General features: G+C 37.9%; 1 protein-coding gene across 5 annotated transcripts in view; it reads left to right on the forward strand.

Annotated features, from left to right (window-relative positions):
* DAAM2 (dishevelled associated activator of morphogenesis 2) overlaps positions 1 to 20,177 on the forward strand; it is a 164,085-nt gene that overhangs the window by 90,439 nt on the left and 53,469 nt on the right. For 3 of the 5 annotated variants that reach the window (XM_042877893.1, XM_042877888.1, XM_042877900.1), the window contains 6 exons: positions 756 to 830; positions 1,725 to 1,752; positions 2,796 to 2,824; positions 8,040 to 8,134; positions 14,725 to 15,058; positions 19,774 to 19,884. In XM_042877893.1, the coding sequence (XP_042733827.1) occupies positions 756 to 830; positions 1,725 to 1,752; positions 2,796 to 2,824; positions 8,040 to 8,134; positions 14,725 to 15,058; positions 19,774 to 19,884 (672 nt within the window). The remainder of the gene's footprint in view (positions 1 to 755; positions 831 to 1,724; positions 1,753 to 2,795; positions 2,825 to 8,039; positions 8,135 to 14,724; positions 15,059 to 19,773; positions 19,885 to 20,177) is intronic. The other 2 variants (XM_042877901.1, XM_042877905.1) reach the window with 1 other exon arrangement.

The following is a 20,177-nucleotide window of genomic DNA, read 5'->3' on the forward strand; positions in this document are numbered from 1 at the left end:
GCATATTTAATATTGTTCCATATTTCTTCCACAGAATAGATTTTCTAGTATGAGTAAGCATTCATTTAAAGATAATATTGGTGAGATCCATATAGTCTTCATCCATCTTTGGAAATCCTTGGTGTAGGTCAAGCAGTTCAGTCTCTTATCATGTACTAGGAGTCTTAATACAAGTTACTTGTTCTTTATAATGGACAATTAGGATCCTAGAAACCAATTCTCTTATTTTATTGATGATTATTACACCTATGTAGAAATAAATGCATCCATTAGAATGAAATCTCATTTCCATTGAACGGCCAAGGAACCAAAAAATTTGATTGCCCCATCACTCCAGCACTAGTGAGGCAGAATAATTTCAAAAATGTGTCAGTATATGACTACAAAACATGAACTTGTTATCTAAAAATGTGTGGTCCTTCTATTTGAAATAGTGTGAATATATTTAAGGGGCTGAGGCTTGCCACTTAGATATTGAAGATAACCAAGTCTCTGTCAAACTTTGTAATTCTTTGTGTAATAACCTTCACTGAAGGAGAGTCTTTTTTTCTCTGACGCACCATGGTGACTGTGCTAGTATTAAACTGCCAGAAATATTTGTAATAATGTATGTAGGCTTCTGGTACTTACACAAGAGTGTGGAGAGGAGCTACTAAAGTAAAGACCAGCACGTTGAAGAATCCCAGGAAGTTCTACATTGACACTTTATCCTGCAAGGACTTCAATGTGTAAACTTATTTAACTTTTTGTTTCAGGAACAAGAAGATCCTAATAAGCTTGCTACCAGCTGGCCAGACTACTACATTGACCGCATCAATTCCATGGCAGCAGTAAGTTCCTTCTTCTTGCTCAGAAAGGGAAGATTTCCTTTCATAGAGATTTGTTTTGGGGGATTTTTTTGAAGAAATCTCTGAAGAGGAGGAATGTTAGCCGAAGTGCATGACTTTTTAGAAACAGGACTTGTGAAAGAATAGCATGTGTCTTAAGAAGGAGACCTGCTCTAGCAGAATAGACTGGATAACATAATAATCAAACAAACAAAATAAGCATTTTATTTTATTAAAAAAACAAATGAATCAGCATTTTCCAGTTTTTAGTCTAAATGATGATAGAACTGAAGACATTGAAGTTAGTTGTGGAATGAAAATTCACTGCTGGAGTAATGAGATTTATGATTTAAAGTAAGTGACATACCAGCTCTGAAGCCTACAGCAACGTATGGCACTGATCCTTGGATCTCTGCTCTTTGGCACTAGATCTGAAAAGAGAGGACAAAAATGTCTTTGTGCCCTTTTTGAATTTCTGTGCAATTGAAAAACAACTTGCAGCTAGCTTTAAACTGTGGTACACTTTACTGGTCTTGTAGAGATTTTCATGCTCTTGAACGTTGAGAACACAAAAGTAATTCAGTTGTGACCTCTGTTCTGAAAATCTAGAGAAGTGGTAAGGTAAAGCTAGCTTTCAGCACTGCACACACTTGCACTTGGATCTTGGCAGGGCTAGCCAGTCTGAAACAGTGACTACTGAATGTACCATTTTCCAAAATTGTAACTACAGTTTGCTTAGTTAAGACCTGTGTGTGGCTGTGCCAAATAAAGGTGAAATAATTTGGTTCTTCATGATTAGTAGGAAGAGCAGCCTTTAACTACTATATTTCATATAACAGTCTATATTCATAATATATCATGGGTAAAAGTCAACTGAAGTCTCTGTTTACTTTTCAGAACATAAGGATTTTAAAGAAACAGAAAAGTAACCATTTGAAAACAAAGTTAAGTTTGTTTCTGTTGAGTGGCTTTAAATTAATTTCTAACTAATCTACAAAATAGCATGAAGTTTATTTGTTTATTAGAAAAATTAAAGAAAAGGCAGTTCTTCATATAATATAATATGCACTTATATGCAAGCAGGTTGATAGAGTAGTATAAGGCTGTGACAGCTTAGGCATCAGATGTGAGCCAACAGGTTATCTGTGGTAAACTTTCTTCCCATGTCCTTATTCAATAGCTTACTAATGTGTGTCTTTCTCTGAAACATCCTGTAGATCTGTCTGCCAGCACAAGTAGAACACCTTGTAGTGTCACTGACTTTTGTGATATGGTAGACCTTACATTTTGAAATTAGATCCTATTACTGATTTTGTAGTCAATTTTTGCCTCTGCTTATTTATGTGCAGTGTCTACTCAGCCTTTTTTTAAAATTATTTATTTATTTATTTATTTTACGTTTGTGCAGTGTTGATGATAGAAGTCAGTTCCTAACACCTTAGGTTTCTAACATCTTATTTTTTCACTTATGCCCATACGCTTGATTTCTTATGCCTTCTATACGCCCCTGTATGGATATGAGGTAGAAAATGTTTTCATAAAAATAGTGCCTTAATGGATATTTTATATTAATTTATTTCTCTAGTGAGATAGGTCTAGCTCAGGAAAAAAAAGCAGGACTTTACAAGCTACGATAACCAGTTGTAAGAGGATAAAAGTTAATTCAATTGTAATTTCTGCAATGAATTATTAATAGCCAAAACGATGAGCTTCCTTCATGCTAGATTTTCTTGAGGCAGACAAGAACAAAAAGAATATAGACTAGTTGTTAGAGAAAAAAAAAAGTTTAAGCTTTTGTGCCTGGCGTGGCACTGTGCTTTGATTTCTTGATTGAACAAATTTGCTCTACAAGGGCCATTAAGAGAAAAAAAAAGTATGAAACCTTGCAGTGATATTGAGCCAAATATTTCTGGTAGGATTTGATCCAAGTCCTTTTGAATCTACTGAAAATTTTTCCACTGATTTCAGAGACTTTTGGACTAGTCTTTAAATCTGGAGTGAGTATGTGCATGTCACTACTGTAAATCTGGAGCAGTTCCATGGAATGAGATTATGTTTTGGCTTAAGTTTCTAATTTTAAACACATTTTAAGAGCACCAATAAACACCATCCCTGGTAATGTTGTTTGCATGGCTCAGCACTGAATGATTGATAACCTTTTACTTAGCTTCCAGCCTCATGATTTACTCTTCTACTTGAGGTGTTAAGAAGATACACTGAGGTTAAACCACTGCTTCTGATTTACCACTTAGTTGCCTCACTTTTAGGCAGGTGAAGCTTGATTGACTTGATTTCATAGGAGTTGTATCAGTGGAAAACTGGAACAACACAGCTGAGAAACAGCTCCAATAAGAAATGCTCTCTTCATTATTATTTAGACCTCTGAGATTCCTAATGTCCAAATGGTTATTTTGGGTTCTTTCTAACTTCAGTCCTAAATTTAATGATGGTGAGCATTTTTTTTTATTACTATTTTTTAAGTGCATCCAAGTGAAATTGACTCAGAAGTAGTGGAAGAAAGCCTGTTTCATGTTGCTTCCTGACACCGTGTAGTCTGTTTCAGTTTGTGTCTCCTGGGCACTATCAAGTATTGCTGTATGTTAATTAGAAATGTGGCAAGAAATATTGGAATTGAAATAAACAGCAATAAGCACAGAAGTGCTAGTTTAAAATGTTTTAATTCTTGCTTTTTTCATAATAAAATTTAATCTTTGCATCTCATGTGAATTAAGTACGTAAGTACATACAGCTTTCACATCTTTTTCTGTATCCTTTTGTTTAATTGCAAGGTTCGGTTTTATATATTAGCTTGGCAAAAAAGTTCTTCCCAATGATAAAATGAAAATGGTACCATTATCCCACTGAGATCCTTAAGCATCTTATGGTGAATTTTGAATTTCAGCAGGCCAAGGCCTCCGTGCTCAGGGATCATTTTCTCAGAAGATGTGCTGCAGTGTTACTCATCATATCTGTCCCTTGCACATTATGCTTGAGAGCAGCGTGGTGATTCCTGACATGGCTGACATTCTCTCCTTGTAACCTTAGACCACTGTATTAGGAAGCACTTTCACAGCAGACTTGAGGTCACAGAATCCTAATCCACTTCACAAAGCCGTGCATTTTAGGCATGATTTTATTCCCACAACTGTTTCTGTCACTGTGACTTTTTAAATGTTACTAATTTTTGATCCTAATTCTCACAAGAGTGTGTAACTATAAAACTGTATATCTTTACTAACCTGCAGTGCACAGTTCCTTTGGAGGAAATGTCCCATCCGTCAGGTATTACGTTTGGATTGCGTACGTTTGGATTTTGTGTTGGCGGACATGGTTTAGTGAGTAGTATTGGTGATAGGTAGATAGTTGGATTGGATGATCTTGAAGGTCTTTTCCAACCTTGGTGATTCTGTGATTCTGTATTCGGATTGAGAGGAAAAAGGGCCAAGAAGGTCCTTGCTAGAAGGTCTTCTAGACTTGCCCTTGAGAGAAATGGATGACTGCTAATGATATTTAAAAGGAAGGGCTTCTAAATTTGCCCAGTTCTCTGATACCTACATGCTATAAATAATGCTGGTAACTGCAGGCAGGTTGCAGGCCCAATCGGGGCCATTTCCGTTATCAAGGTCGTTGCCATCTGCTGATTCATCAACAAACAGAACTTGTTTTCTTAAAAATTCAGTAGCTGTCTTGTTTATATCACAATTAAAGCACATCCCTGTGCTCCTCCTGCCCTTCTCACCCCATGATACTGTCTGCTTGGCAGCACAGATAAACGCAGCCTTCACTGTACCTGGCAGGAAAACTTCCGATGGTACTGCTTTTTTTTTTTGAGTTTGGCTATACCTGCATTTCCAGGAAGAGATTTTCAGATAAACAGCGCTTTTTTGGAGAAATGGCTCAGCTTAATAGTATGAGATGGAGATTGACAATAATAAATACAGCTATAAAAAGGCCCTTTCCCTTGAGTCAGTGAGCATTTGCTCAGGGCAGAACAGCTTCATAGGATATAAAAAATATTCGTCTTCCAGCATAATTTAGCAGGTGCATAATAACTTTCCTCTGGGCTCAATGACACTTCAAAATTATTTTCCTGAATATTCTTTTATTTACATTACATTTATTCATAGCCTATTCATAGTTTATGATTTGTAGTTTGCTCTCTTGGTTCAACTCTAACATAGCTAGAAATATGATGTACATTGAATTTCAATTAACCTCTTTTCTTTAAAGAAACTTTCTAAGGTGATGTTGTCCATGTATGTCATAGGAGACATGCAATACAGTAATTTGTTATCAAACTTTAATTTCATTTTTATTTATTGATTTATTTATTTTAAGTGATAGCATTTTGTTAGTTGCGATTTTAGATATGGTCTAAAGAAAAAGCTTGGACTACAGTGATGAATCGCAGAATATCCGGGATGTTTTTTTCCAATTTGTTCTATTTGCTTCATTTTTCTTTTCATTTGGGTGAGTGAAACTAAATCAATCATATAATGCCTTTCTGCTGCTAGTAGTTTTTGTGATGTGTGTCTTTTTTTTCCATATACTGTCCTTTTGCTATTCTATTTGCCTTTCCAGAGGAATGATTAAACATTAGGAGAAGGTGAAGGAATTTACACTGTGCTAAGATTTTTCAAATCTTGGACTGCTTGAAGTTTTACATGTATAATTCTGTGTGGCTGATTTTTTTTCCCACGTGAATAAGATGTTCTATTTGTTTGTTTGTTTGTTTGTTTATTGGCAAATCAAATAACCGGATATCATGCTTTCCTGGCTGATGCACTTAGACTGGGAACCTTCAAACGTGCAAAATATGCATATGAGAAGAGCCTCATGTACTGCATTTTAGGGACTGGATAAGAACTTGGATCTGTTTTGCTTCCTCTTCCTAGAATATTTGGTTAGCTGGTGGTAGCTAGCTGCATCCTCGGCACAGCTGATGTTAGTCCAAGGGTGCAGTTCAGGAAAGCAATTCATCAGTCTGCCACACTTGTGAAATCCAGCCTCAAATAATGACAGTTCCCTCCCCTTGTGTCTCCCAGGGACAGTTGTATTTTCTATAACTCCTGCTGAGAAAGTTATTTCTTAATGTAAATGCATGACCAAGCTATCTTTAGAGAGGGCATGAGTATTTAAGTTCCTGGCCATGCACAGGAGTGAGAAATGAAGGGCTCTTGGCTGCCTGCAGCTTTAGAAAAGGGGTTTTCTGTAGTCGCCCTTGGTTGTAAAGGCAGGATTATTTGTGTTTGTTTCATTTGGAAGTGAGCCTTTTTCACTCTCAACAAAATACTGTTGAGCACCTTCCTGACATCTATTCGCTTCCCACCTCACAATGGCTCAGAGCAGAAATTAAGCTGTTGTAGGAATGGGAGCCTTTCAAGGGAGCATTTATGGACAAAAGGAAAGGTGACCAGATTTTCTTGGGGCCATCACCCAAGAAAATACAAATCAAACCTCAAATCACACCCCAGGACTCTGCCATTGAGATTCCATAATACCTTTTCAGGATTTCTGTTTATTTTTCAAAGAGGAGAATCATATATAGCTTGGCTTAAGCATTTCAATTTATGTTTCTGGCTGTTGGGGGATGCTGGCAAAAGATAAAACATCATCAGCTCATTTTCCATCAGTAGCGCTCTGTCATTCCATTAAGGCAGGAAATAGCTCGCTCTGTTACTGAGTGAATTTGACTTTAGCGAGGATCAGAGAGAGGACCCCTAGAGTTAAACACATCTCCTTATGCCAGCTGTTCAGCATAAGACAGCAATGACATGTAGCCAAATGACCACCCTCAGGATCTGACATGTGTTGGCACCACATGGCTTCCAAAAGCAAGCAACATGGGAATATTTCCAAGGGAAGTGAGGTGGTGGGATAGGAAGGGCTGAAGGGAGTTTCAATGAGAAAGGTTTTATTTCGTGCTAGCTAAATAGTAAAATAAAGACTTAAATATTTTGCTGTAATGGACCATAATTGCAGGTACTCAGATTCCACCCCAGAGAAATAAAATATCTGAACCTTTACAGATAATACTAGTTTAATTGGGTTATTCATTTGGTTTCAAAGCTGCTTTCCAGATACTGAGTGATATCTCCCAGAGTGATATCCCCCAGAAATCCTGCCAGTAAGAAAGGCATTTATCCTCTCTGTTTTACAATTGCAGAGCCTAAGAAAACATAACTATAGGCTAAGAATTTTCATAGTCAGTCTTGACATTTTGTGAAGTCACACATTGAAGCTCTGGGCTTGAATGGTGCATGTGATGGGCACTGAAGAGTCTTGCTTCATACCCACGAGATTATGGTGGTGCTGAGTGCAGATCTGGAGCCCTGATTTCCTGGTTTACCATTTTATTTCATATTATCATTGTTTTATTTTGAGAATGTCATATTTTAAGTGTATTCCACTCGTAATCTTTCACCCTACTTTTGAGTGATCCACAGTATCTTCAGTTCCAGATGACTACAAGCTGTGTACCAGGAGGAAAAATGATAGAGATAGCTCTCAAAAAGAAAATGTGAAAATACAGGCTCTAGTCTCTGCATGCTTCTGTTTTCTTCCTAAAAAACAGGGACAGGGATTTTATGATATTCCTTACTGCTTTTTGCAGGAAATGTTCTTAATTAGCAAGGGTGAAGTGTGTACAAAAATCAGGATCTTATACCAGATGAATTAATTTGGATAGGCAAAAATAGTCAAACTTTTAGATGTACAAACTGTAATCCAGGGTACTTGCAGGCTGTCTAGTCATTTGAAGAAAAAGTTTTTCTGCTTTGAAACTTGAGACAGAAGTTTGTTGTCTTTCTTCCTTTTTTTTTTTTTTTCCCTCCATATCCCTCCAGTTATGTCAGTCTAATAAGATTTTGCATCTCTGTACGTATTTTGCCTCCAATATCCATAGATCACCACAACGTATCACCATTCCAAATTAGGTACAGTTTTCTGAGGGCATCCTGGCATGTATGATTTTTGGGGAGTAATCTGAGAATCCTGGTTTAGCTGGTGTGGCAAAGCAGTATGCTGCTGCCAGTCCACATGAGCAGCCTCATCTGGATTCAGTTTTGTAGCTGAGACACTGCTTTCCTGGTGAGAGGTCGGCAGGCATCTCTCCATGGGTTGATGGGATAGTTGTTTTTCATAATTCCTGGCCCCTCTCTTAGCTTCCAGGCAGCTCAAGCTTTTCTGATTGTCATCTCCTTTTCTGAACAGATGCAGACTCTGTATGCTTTTGATGAAGAAGAAACAGAAATGAAAAATAAAATAGTTGAAGACTTGAAGACAGCTCTGCGGACTCAGCCCATGAGGTAATGTTGTTCTTCTTTCATCGCAATTCACTGCCTCCCTATGGTCAGATGTGGAATAAGAAAGACTGGCAAAGACAGAAACCTCTTTGTTTCACCTCACATAAGCATTCTCTAATAGTTCAGACAATCCACAGAGAGCCGTACAGTTCCTGTTTTGAACCTGTCTAGCTGGAAGGGCATACTAATGTTGAAGCATATAGCTTCAGGAAAATAAAAAATTCTGTTGTGAAAAACATGTGGCAGATCCATACAAATGCAGGTAAGGACTATGAAGATCAAAGTTACTAACTTCATAGCCCCTTGAGCACCCCATGTGATCTGATTTATGACAGGCAAGATCTTAGCTTCTGCTATGAACTTTGAATTTCAGCTTCCTCTTATCTGTAGTAATGCGAACTGTTTGGCACAAAGCAGCTAATCCATCTGACTTCACCTGGTTTGGCATTCTTCCTGCTCTGTGTGTAACAGCAGCATGCAGAAATGTTGAGATTTTGTTGTGTACTGTGTCTTTGAAGGTAAGGTCATCTTTGTTTTTCTGAGATCAGTGCTCTGAACAATTGCAAACTAACTAGCATAAGAACCTTTAGTATTTGACACTTAGAAGGAAATTGTGCTGTAGCAGTAACCATGGCTGATACAATCTAGGGGAATATTTGGTCTGAATGTCTTTGTATTAAGACCAAAATGCTGAATGTGCTTGTAAGTACAGTATGCTGAAGTCGTGTTTTCAGAGAGCTTCAGTAATGCAGTCACACAGGGTTTGGGAATTAAAAAAATAAATAAATAATCAAACCAAATTAATAATAATAATAATAACTAAAAAATACATATCTCAAGAAAATTTGCACTGCAGTTAAGCTGAGTTGAGCCTGCTCCTGCATTGTACATAGACAGATGTGAAGGAAACTGAAGGAGCTCTAGGATTTTAAAGTGCTGAAACATCTCCTTCCTGTAGCCAGCAAGCAAATACAGAGAGGCCTTCAGACCTTATGGTCTCTCCCTTCATGTGTGAATGTCAAGATACTGAGCAGAAGACAAAAGGTAGAATGAAGTCTTCAGCACAGAGAAGCTCTTTCTGAGATTCATGTGCAGTCAGATTTCTTGTGTTGTGACTCAGAACTGTTTGTGGTGGCAGGTTCATAGCTGGAGCTCTATTACAGAAAACCTGTACTGAGAACTGGCATATGGGGACAAGCATCCATTTGCTTCTCTCTGTCACTGTCCTAAAGCAGAACACAGTAAAATGTAGCTCAACTTTATGTTAAAATGGACACTGAGACAACTGCCAAGTGCCCAATTTTCACAGTTATTTTTAACCACAAGTCTGTGCTGCTGAGACATGATGTAGCAACTGTCACACTAATATGGAGATGGTATGATGCTTCCTCTGTGAAAGTAATAGCTTTTTCATATCACTGAACATCTCTGAGTACCTAAGTATCTCTGCTACATTCAGCCAAAACACTTTGCTGGCCACTGCTGGTTGTTTTACTCCATCATTTTGAATAGGATATCCCAGCCTCCTTCCTGAGAGGAAGGTGAAAGAGAAGAGAGAATTGTGCTTTGCCCAAAACTTGCAAGGTTTTCCAGACCAGACCTACAGTGATTCTACTGGGTCCCCTTGACAACGGCTGTTGCCTCATCTGTTTATAATAACCTTAACAAGCTTCAGTACAAGCATCTATGAGCTACCCTATAAAGTGTTCTCTTCTAAATCACTGGCGATGGTTATGGTGCTTTTTTTTTTTAAAAGTAGTTAAGCCAAGCCAAATTTTAAGTTAAGTCCTATGTCTCAACTAATTTCCAGCAACTCAGTTCGTTAGCTGCCAAATGGGCTGCATGCCAATGACTGATCAACAAGCCAATTTCTTCTTGATGGAAAGGTTGCAGTAGAGAGGCCCTCAGCTCCATCAGATCTCTCTCATACACAGTACTATACCCAAGCCTTCAAAATACTAGTCTTTCTAGTTGAATTTGGACATCAAATCCTATTTTCCTTGCCACTTCTGTTCATCAGATCTCTGAAGATAATAGGTACCAAAATTCACATACAATAGACTGTCTGGAATCTGTTTGTAACAGTAGGGTATGGAGGGGCTCTGATAGCTTACCAAAGGACTCCTCTGCTTAAATTCTTCAATCTAGGCCAAAAGCAGAAAAATGAGTTGTTTGACTGTGTTTCATTTTACTGTAGAACTGTGCATATTGTAGTAGAAAATGCCGAGTAATGGCATTCATCTGTGCCTCTATTCCAAGGCACAAGTTCTAATACCAACATACTCTGAAGCAGACCTTCCCAAACTCAAGTTCCTTTCCTCTTAAGAGAAAAGGTGCTAGAAGTGCTCCTGGGAAGCCAGTTCACCCAGTCTAAGCAGATGCGTTTTGTTTTGGTATTTAGGAGCTGCTCTGAAGTTATAAAACCAGGTTATATCCCAGAACAGAGGAACAGCCCCAGCCTTAGAGAGCAAAACCCCCACATCTGCATCTAGTAAGGAAACAGATTTTCCTTTGGGTTTGTGAGAGCTATTGACTATAAACAAGTGTGATGACAAACTATTGGACAGAAGCAGAAAGAGCTTTGTTTTTTCTTTTTAATACCTGAAGATGGAGGTTCACAAATGCAAAAAAGTAAAAACTTTAAAAAGTCTGGAAAAAAAAGTCTGATTCACAGAGGAAAATTTTCTTTATTCTAAGTCATAAGCACTAACTCCCTTTGCTGTCTACTTTTCTCCTTCTGTTCAACTCGGATTTACCTCTTGTTATTTTAGTTTGATTTAGCCATATTGCATTCCAGTTCATACTGAAGATGACCATTTATGTTTCCAGGAAGCAAAACCCATTTTGATGAATTTCTCAGCAATCCAGTAGTTGTCAGGATTATGTCTGTCCCCTGATTCTTTAGGGAAGTACAGCCTTGGCAGATAGCAGGGTGGGAACATCCTGCCCTCTGCACACCCACAGCATATGATCTTTCTGTGTTTCCTGTGCTGGACTGAGTCTCACAGGGAAGATGTTCCCCACAGCACTTGGAATCCATCAGTGGGTCATTACCTCCTAGGCCTCATCTGCATTTGGATGAGAAGTTTGTTATTTGAGCTAGCTAACACATTCTGATCAACACTCTCTAAAACTTGAAAGGCTAAAAGGTGCTGTGCCTTTTTAATGTGTGCTAAACTGGTCAAGCGAGAGTCTGAGGTGAGATGAGGCTTTAATATGCTTGTTTAGCACCTATTAAAACGCACCCTACTTTATTAACGCTTGAGTTTTTGAGTGTGTTAGCCAGAATGCATTGGCTAGCATGCTTAACTTTACACCTTTCAGTCTAGAACAAAACGTTCCTTTGCAGGATACAGAGCATATAGGATGGCAGTTAGTCATACGTGTGTATGTTTAGAGGAAGAAGGCAGTTTATATGTGTGAGTTGAGTTTTCCTCTGTACATGCATGTGTGATCCCAAACATCTGTGTGTACAGGCATACAGATACACAAATATCAAATAGTGTGAGGATTATGGATCTCAGACTGTCAGCTGAAGTCCCACTTCTTTTTCTCTCCTGTACAGACCCACATAGCTCCCCACTCTCACTGAGCAAATCCGAATTCCAGAGTGTCTTTTGTCCCAGAAACTGCTGTCACCATTTCTTCCTTTATCTCCCTCTTGCATGAGTTCTGTCCTTTCCGGAAAATAGAGGACTAAGTGTTTTGGGAAAGGAAGGTGAAAATCATCATTTGATTACTGCTTCTGGTGTCAGCTGAACTGTGAAGGTACTTGGTTGTGCTTCCTATTGAGTAATGCAGCTCACTGTGTGCTCTCTAAACTAGGAAGAGTACAGGAAAATGCCGGCATTGTTTTAAATTATGTCATTAATCAAAGTCTGTGACATGTACCACTTCCTTGCACCTTTCTGTCTTTGGAATGACCTCATCCAAAAAGGCATAGAAAAATTGTTCTGCCAGTGAATTTAGTAAGGGATTGTATTTAATTGGAACAGTGTGATTTTTGTGCATTTCACATTTTGTTCACAGTCAAAAAGAAGACCAAAATACATGAAATTTCTAATGTCTTGTATGTCTTGTCATAAGAGCAGGCATTTCATCTGAATGTTGACTTTAGAGACCATTTGTTCAGCTGCTTCTTTAGGATGTTTTCTTTTTTTGGGAGTTGGACTAGATGACTTTTGAAGGTCCTTTCCAACTCAAATGATTCTCTGATTCCATGTCTTTGGAAAGGTATCCATCCTGAGTCTTCTCTCAGCCATGAAACTGCGAAGAACAAGCAAAATGACTGGTTTCTGTTTTTTTGGTTCTGTGTGTGTGTGTGTGTGTGTGTGTGTGTTTGAGTGGTTCATGTGTATGGCAAATCCATAGAACTGACCTTTAGAAACGAGGAGGAGCAAAGCAAATTTCAACTGGTCCTCCCATCACCTAGGCAAAGATCCACTCAACTTTTGAAGCCCAAGGTTAGAGAAGTGCAGTAAAGTCAGTGGCTTCACATTGTTTGGTAACAAATTGAGTTTGTGCTTATTTTGGTTCCCATTTTATCCTTAGCATCTATTTTAGCCATGAATGTGCTTTGCATGCCAGCAGCATTACAGAAATTGAACTGTTGATCTTTCTATAACCACTTAAGAAACAAACTTTAATGACTTAATAAACTCCTAGTGCACAATATGTGATCCCACCATGTAACCTGGAAGCATAGGGGCTTTTGCTTCTATGATTTGTTAGGGTAGTCAAGAGGATGCATCCAAAAAATGTGCAGTTAGACCTGTGCGAAACTTTGCAGGCTATCTTACAGACATTCACATTTCAGGTAAACTTTGTTTTTACTATTCATGTGTTCCTGTGTGTTCTTGCTCTTACTCTGATATTCACTTTGAAATTCAGTTTTGAACAAAATCCAAACCTCAGACTGAAGCTTTGCTGAAAGCACCAGTCTTTGCCATGTTTCTGGTTTGCAGGCCTGAATAAGCTGAAAATTGGCAAATCCATCAGCAGAACGAGTATAACTCTCATGTAGTTCTTATATGGTGTGGGGTGTATCCACCAGTGCACCATGTGTGTAAATTCCATTTTATCCAAGAAATAAATAAGTATGCCTCAGCTTTGTATTGCTGTTGGCAGAAACATTAGCAGAGATCACTGAAATGCTGGAAGTCTTTCAATATGGTGCTTCCATACTTGATGGATATTAGAAAAAACATCTTACAAGAGAAGGGTAGTACATTAGGGAAGTATTGAAGTATTGATTAAGGAGAAAGAGGGGTTGGTGTCATGGTTTTATGATTTTTTTGGTCATCAGTATTCCACACCATAACATCATGTAATGCATTGGGGGTGGGGTTTGATATCTGCCGAATGTTCGTCCGTCGGAGAAGAACTACATTTCCCCAGGAGACTTTGCGGTCAGCAAGGGGATATAACTCCAAGCAAGGTCACCTGATCCTTCTTCTTCGCCTGCTCTTCGCTGTCTGCGCTTCGCCATCTGCACTTCGCCGTCTGTACTTCAGTCACTCAACTGGAGTGCACTTCACTTTAGGGTAGTTAAGGGTAAAAGCTCTGAGCTTCAGACATAAAGTACTCTTAATTTCTTACATGGATTACAGTTGTTAACAACTTTTCATGTGTTTGAGGTCCACATGACCACCATGGGGTGGTTGTGGAATTACTATTGTTGGTTTACCTTTTGGTGGACTGAAAATTCAAGTTTAATTCACGTGGTTCTGTGCTCAGGCGTTCTGAAAAGGTACATCTACATTAATGACCTTCTAGAAGAAGCAGAGGTAAACAAATCAGTCTAGAGAAATGATTTGCAGCCTGTTTCACGTTTTTGCATCCCCATTTTAAAGTATGCAAATTCTAAATGAAACATTGCAAAAATGATCAGTTTGAATGGATTTATCTAACTCCATCAATTTCTGTAACTCGTTCTAGTAGAATGCCTGAACGGACTAGTATTGTGTTTGGTTTTTTTTTTGTTTGTCTTGTAACCTTGGTTAATTCTTTAAGCTTATTCATGACATTTTCCCTATATTATTTCTATCTTCAATTTCCATGATTTTACTCTTAATAAAGGTGACTTTAATGGTAGAATGTAGTAGAAACAACAGAATGGTCAATATAAACGTTTCAGTGTACGTTCAGATTTTGATGTGTAATTTGGTAACTGAATGATTCTATATTTCTTCAATTTATGATGCTTTTACAGTGCATTTTGCTATGGCATATTGGCAGTGGTGCATGTTTAGTATACATCTTCAAAATAAAATAATGCAGCCAAGGCCTCTTCAGAGGCTCTTATATGCCTCTTGCATGTAATACGCTCCTATACATATATTGTGGGTTCAAAGTGTGGACTCTTAACTCCCTAGTCATTACAGTTGATAGTCACAGAAAAAGAGTGAGAGAATCTCTGATTCCTCTTTTTTTTTTTCTTTTTTTTTTTTTTCTCTTAAGATCACAGGATAATTTCCAGATATTTAAACCCAGCTTTTGCATATGCTGGGATCACAGAGTTGAATATCTTTTGAATAAACAAATTTTCTTTACCTTTAGTTTGGTTTTGTTCTTTTCCCTGCGTATTTTTTCAGGTTTGTGATGAGATTCATTGAGCTGGATGGTCTGAGCTGTTTGCTGAACTTCCTGAAAAGCATGGACTATGAGACCTCAGAAAGCCGTATACACACATCCGTTATAGGGTGTATCAAGGCACTGATGAACAACTCCCAAGGACGGGCTCATGTCCTGGCTCATCCAGAGAGTATCAACATCATCTCCCAAAGCTTACGGACTGAGAACATCAAGACCAAGATTGCTGTTTTGGAGATCCTAGGGGCTGTCTGCTTGGTACCAGATGGTCATAAGAAAGTCTTGCAAGCCATGCTTCACTACCAAGTCTATGCTGCAGAGAGAACAAGATTCCAGGTACGGGAAGGATGCTTTGACAGAAATAGTTGATATAATGCATTTCTGCAAGGACTGTTTTTATAGTGTGCATGTTGCAGTATAGCTAGGCAGAAGAAAGGCAATGTTTCTCTTCAAATAGGTTATCATTACATTTTCTTTTTTTCCAAACACCTGATTGCTTGTCATTAATACTAATTTAAAATCTCTTGAGTTTTACCTTAAAAAGGAGGGATCACTAAGTTAGATGAAAATTACTAATCTGTTCATTCTCTAACCTGATGACATTTCTGGAGTTCTAACCACTAATTAAGTTGGAGGCTGTATGGTTTTACTACTAGTCTTGTTTTGTAAGAGTGAGGAAGAAAAGTGCACTTCTATTTGCTGGCAACTGTTTAAAACCTGACCTTCTAGATAACTTTCTGGTAACAGCTTTGGATTGGAACGCTGTTTATTTCCAACTTGCACATTCTCAAGTATGGTGAAATGATGAACAAATTATACGTTAAACATTGTTCTATAAAAAATTGCATGTTTAGTTGAATGTTAAGCTGTTGTTGCTCACTGTTCTAAGCACTATTTGTTACAGCTAGCCAAGAATAATAAGAAGAATCATCAACTAGCAATTAGTAGAGAAGGAAAGTTGAGACTTCAGATGCAGTTCTAACTGCACTTACATTGGCTGTGTATTGCTATAACTCTTCCTATTTCAATAAGGAACTTGCAGTTTTATACTTGTGCATCTAAAGTTAAAATCCATATTACAGAGAAATTTCTGTGTGATATAAGCAGCCGTAATCCTAGTCAATGTAATTAAATTTCACTCGATCACAACAGCTAAAGATTACTGTTCTAAAACTGTGATTGTGTCCTTGTTTTTTGCAAGGGTTAGCTGTTTGGTTTGTTGGGGTTTTTTTGTTGTTGTTGTTGTTGTTGTTGTTTTTTAATGAAGCCAGAAGAGGTAGGTAGCCCTTCATAATCATGGAAGTTCTCCCACAACAAAGTTTTACATGTGGCTATGAGAGGAATCTCTGATGTACTTGTTGCCTCTTTCTAAACTGTCAGCATGTCATCTGTGTGTCTGACTGCAGTTTTCAATTCAGTCCTCAGCTTTCAGCTGGAGTTGTGTTACAGATACTGGAGGTTCTCCAGAACTTACTTCCCTGTTGAGATATTGGTCCTCCCTCAAATGAAAGCCCTTGAGAACTACGACTTCGCCCTGTATTTCCTCTATTCAATGTGTTCATAGGGTTGTCAAAATCAGGTTTTTCTTGGACTTGCAAAAAGTTTCTATAATCTGTTTATTTACTTCTTGTTGTGACTATTCCTATTTTCTTACATTTGTCATAGCTTCTTGTCTGAGATGATCCCTTTGCCTTCTTTAGTTTTTTACCCTCCTTTTAGGTTGCCCATCTTCCTGAAGTAACTCTTCCTTTAATTCCATCTTTACTCAAATACCACAGTAATAGAAAGACATTCCTTAAATCTCCTTCCTGAGGCAATTTGGAGAAGTTCTGCCTTTGCTTTGTCCAATTTTCATTTGAATGTGCTTATTTGCCTACAAATCCTACTCTGCTCCTTAAAGAAGAGAGATGAAATAAAAATTTGGAAACTGAAACAATAAACCCTCAAAGCAGAAAGAGTAGAGTTAGTAGGATGCACTCTTGGTGTCCTCACTGTTCTTCTTTTCCATCTTATGTCTTCAAAATTGTCGCTAGCTCACTGTTTGACCATGAAAGTGTTGCTGCATCTTTAGTTTCTTGGGTGCCTTCTTGCAAAGGTGAAGATCTCTAAAATGCTGTGGAAACTGAGGATAAAGGTTCTGACTTCAGTATTGTTAATGTCTGCATTACGCCATGTAAAATAAAACAGGTCCCTTGGAGGGGACTTTGAAAGATCATATAGTCCAAACTGACCGATCTTCACTCTGAAAGGACCACAGTGTTGCTCTTCCCTAATTTGTTGCATTTCAAAATTATTGCTTTGCTGTTTTCCCTCATCTATCTTGTGAAGTGAATGCGTGGTGTTATGATGTTGTATAATATGTACTTTTTAACATACGGGGTTTTGAGCTAAACCAATGTTGCAAAATTATAATGCTGTAGTGACCCAGAAAGATATTTCAGTATATACTTGTATCCTTCCAGCCCAGTGTGCTGTTTGAATACTCATTCAGATAGAGTTCAGTTAGGTGTTTGATGCATACTGGAAGGGGCTGACTTAATTTGCTGGAGAAAATATTAACTGTGTTACTTTGGACAGAATACTCTGTTTTCCTCCATAATGCTGCTAGAAATTGTAAAGCTGAAGGTGAAGAAATGTAGTTTGATATTGTCAGTTGAAAAGGTGGAGATTAGAAACATTCCTTCCGTAGCCCCATTGCCTGGTTTGTATTAAGCAATGTCAGTACAGAGCATGATCTGCAGAGAGAAATCTGATCAAATCAGAATTGTAGTAAAGGAGCTAAAGAGGAACAAGTTAAAGTCCTGTATTCCAATTTGATTTGCTTCTACCCCGCAGGGCTCATCCAAAGCCTTTTGAGGTTTTCTGCAGATTGAATGAATCCTTACTGGCTGTCAGTGATGAGGAATAATGAGATTAAGCAAGGAAAGTTTTGCTTAAATGGTAGGAAAAACCTTTACAACCATAAGATCAATTAGTCCACAGAACTGGCTGCCAAGAGGTGTGGTGAAGGAAATGTTCACAAGTGAAGACTTGAACCTCAACCATTTGCAAAGAGTTAGAGATATTGGAATTCAGCCATGCGTGGGTGTGGAATCCAATCTTTAGAAATTGCCTGACCTTACAGTGTTTCTTTCTAGAGCTGAGCAACAGTGTGCATATTGCAAGCTATAGTCACCATGATGAAAATATTGAAAAATAATGTTAGAGACAGAGTTGAGAATTTGCTCTCAGATGGTGTTATTGTGCTTACAGTATCTGTTGTAGTTTTCAAGGAAATAAATAGGAGGCATTACTTTTGGAACAACCTGTGTATTTGGCCTTAATACAACTACTAGAAAGTCATGGACATGGTGGAAGTTCAAACACCAGGAATTCACAATTGCCAACTGGGCAATCTAGAAGTTGCAGGAAAAGGAATTTATGAAATCCAGTGAAGTTGGGAGAGAAGTTAAACATTCTGTGCTCAGATATAAGAACAGCTGTCAGTAGTGTATGATAGATCAAAAGATTTTCACAGAAAAACAAGCAAAGGTTTCACATGAAGCCAGGAACCTATTCTGTCCCCATGGGATGTCCTGGAGGATATTCCCTGTGCTTCTGAACACATATTTCCATGATGATGTCCATTTTCTACAGGAAACAAGATAGACCTATGAAACTGGTGACTAGCTTGGGAAAAATTTTGCTATGAATGAACACTTTCAGTAGTCAGGAACTGAAGACTAAAGGAAAATGAACTTCTTTACTCAGCATCTTAGCTTCACAATTCTGTTTAGATGAATCTGCTGAGCTGAACTCTAAAATGTTATTTTTATCCTCTTTCTCTTTTTGTGGCCAAAACTTCCTGGGAAAAGTATTCCATCAGTAGTACATCACCAAAACAAACACGAGTGGGGTTTTTTATTAATAATGCTGGAATGAGATCCATACAATTAAACTGACAGAGCTCAAGTGAAGTTTATTACTCTTCTGGTAAAGAAAATAATTTTTAGAATGATGAACTGATCAGAGAAGATCTGCTGTGAAGAGCAGATTCGCAGATATCAGCACAAATCCATTTGTAGAATTGCTTCTGTGGCTAATCAGTTCTTATATATATAAACTCTTCAGTAAATATTCGGTTGGAATTAATCTGAAATAGACTGCATATGGCAGAGGTTAACAAGTTATTTATCTTTTCCCCCTCTCTTTCTGTCTTGAGGTGTTAATGAGATTATGATGATGTATCTACATGTATGCAGAGATTACGTCAAGAGCATTTCTGTATGAGATACCCCCAAGTGTTGAATACCCCTGATATTTCATTAACAGGGAGATGTAACAAAGAAAACTGGAGTTCAGCTGCACTTCCACTTGAATTCAGTAATTTACCCTTAAGCTGTAATAACTTCAGACTTGAGGATATTCCTGTTATTTGCAAATCCTTAAAAGGACTTGACCAAGAGGCCAGTAATTGTCTATTTCGTGTGAAATGGTTGTAAGTGAAGGAACAAGGAGAAATAAATGCAAATCTTCTTATAGAGAAATAAAAGACAGCTTTTCTTTAGAATTTTCTCCCTGTGCCTACACAAGTGCAACCTATTCTGCTGAAATCCAAGAAAATAGTGAAAGTTACTTGAGTGCTGTGAGTAAAGAGAATGAATCTGTTGATGTTATCCTCTATGTATAAACTTCTGTATGAAGTTAACTAATATGAGGGAGGACACAATTTTGCTGTTTTCTTAGATCATGTTGGCAGGAACTGTAAAGGCATCTGCTTTTTCTCCAATAGCTTGTTTAAAAACAAACAAACAAACAAACAAAAAAAAAAAAAAAAAACACCTTTGTTTTTAATTAGGATCTCATGAGCATTTTATTCCCATCTCTATTCTTCATTTGTTATTGTGATGTGGCTGGACAAGACTGCTAACAATCATCACTGAATAAAGTTATATCTTTAAGCAAGTATATAGTAAATCAGAAGATGACTGTTCACAGAACCATGAGCAGTAAGCAAAATAGTCCAAGAAATAAGACTACATCCTCTAACCTAGCCTGTTGTTCTGTTTTAGACATTGTTGAATGAGCTAGACCGAAGCATGGGGCGATATCGAGATGAAGTAAATCTCAAAACAGCTATCATGTCCTTTATCAATGCTGTTTTGAATGCTGGTGCTGGTGAGGTAAGTCACTGTCCCAGAAATTCCATCTCAAATGTCATGCTTGAATTCATTTACTCTGGAAGTGGCTAGTAGATTAAGTCACAAATGTTGTGTGAATGGATGTACTTTGTGGAAAATAATGCTGAATTGTCAAGTTCATTATTACACTTGTCTTCCATGTTATTTAATTCCCAGCCTCTTCTAATTCTTCTAAGATAGCTGACTACTTGCACTGAAATGATTGTGGCATTTTTTGTTTTTGTAAGAACTGCAAAGCATTTATCTCCTTGATAATCAGCCTTTCAAAAAACTTC

The sequence above is a fragment of the Lagopus leucura genome, unplaced genomic scaffold (genome assembly GCF_019238085.1).
Source record: "Lagopus leucura isolate 7727_CA_CO unplaced genomic scaffold, USGS_WTPT01 Super-Scaffold_73, whole genome shotgun sequence".
NCBI lineage: Eukaryota > Metazoa > Chordata > Aves > Galliformes > Phasianidae > Lagopus > Lagopus leucura.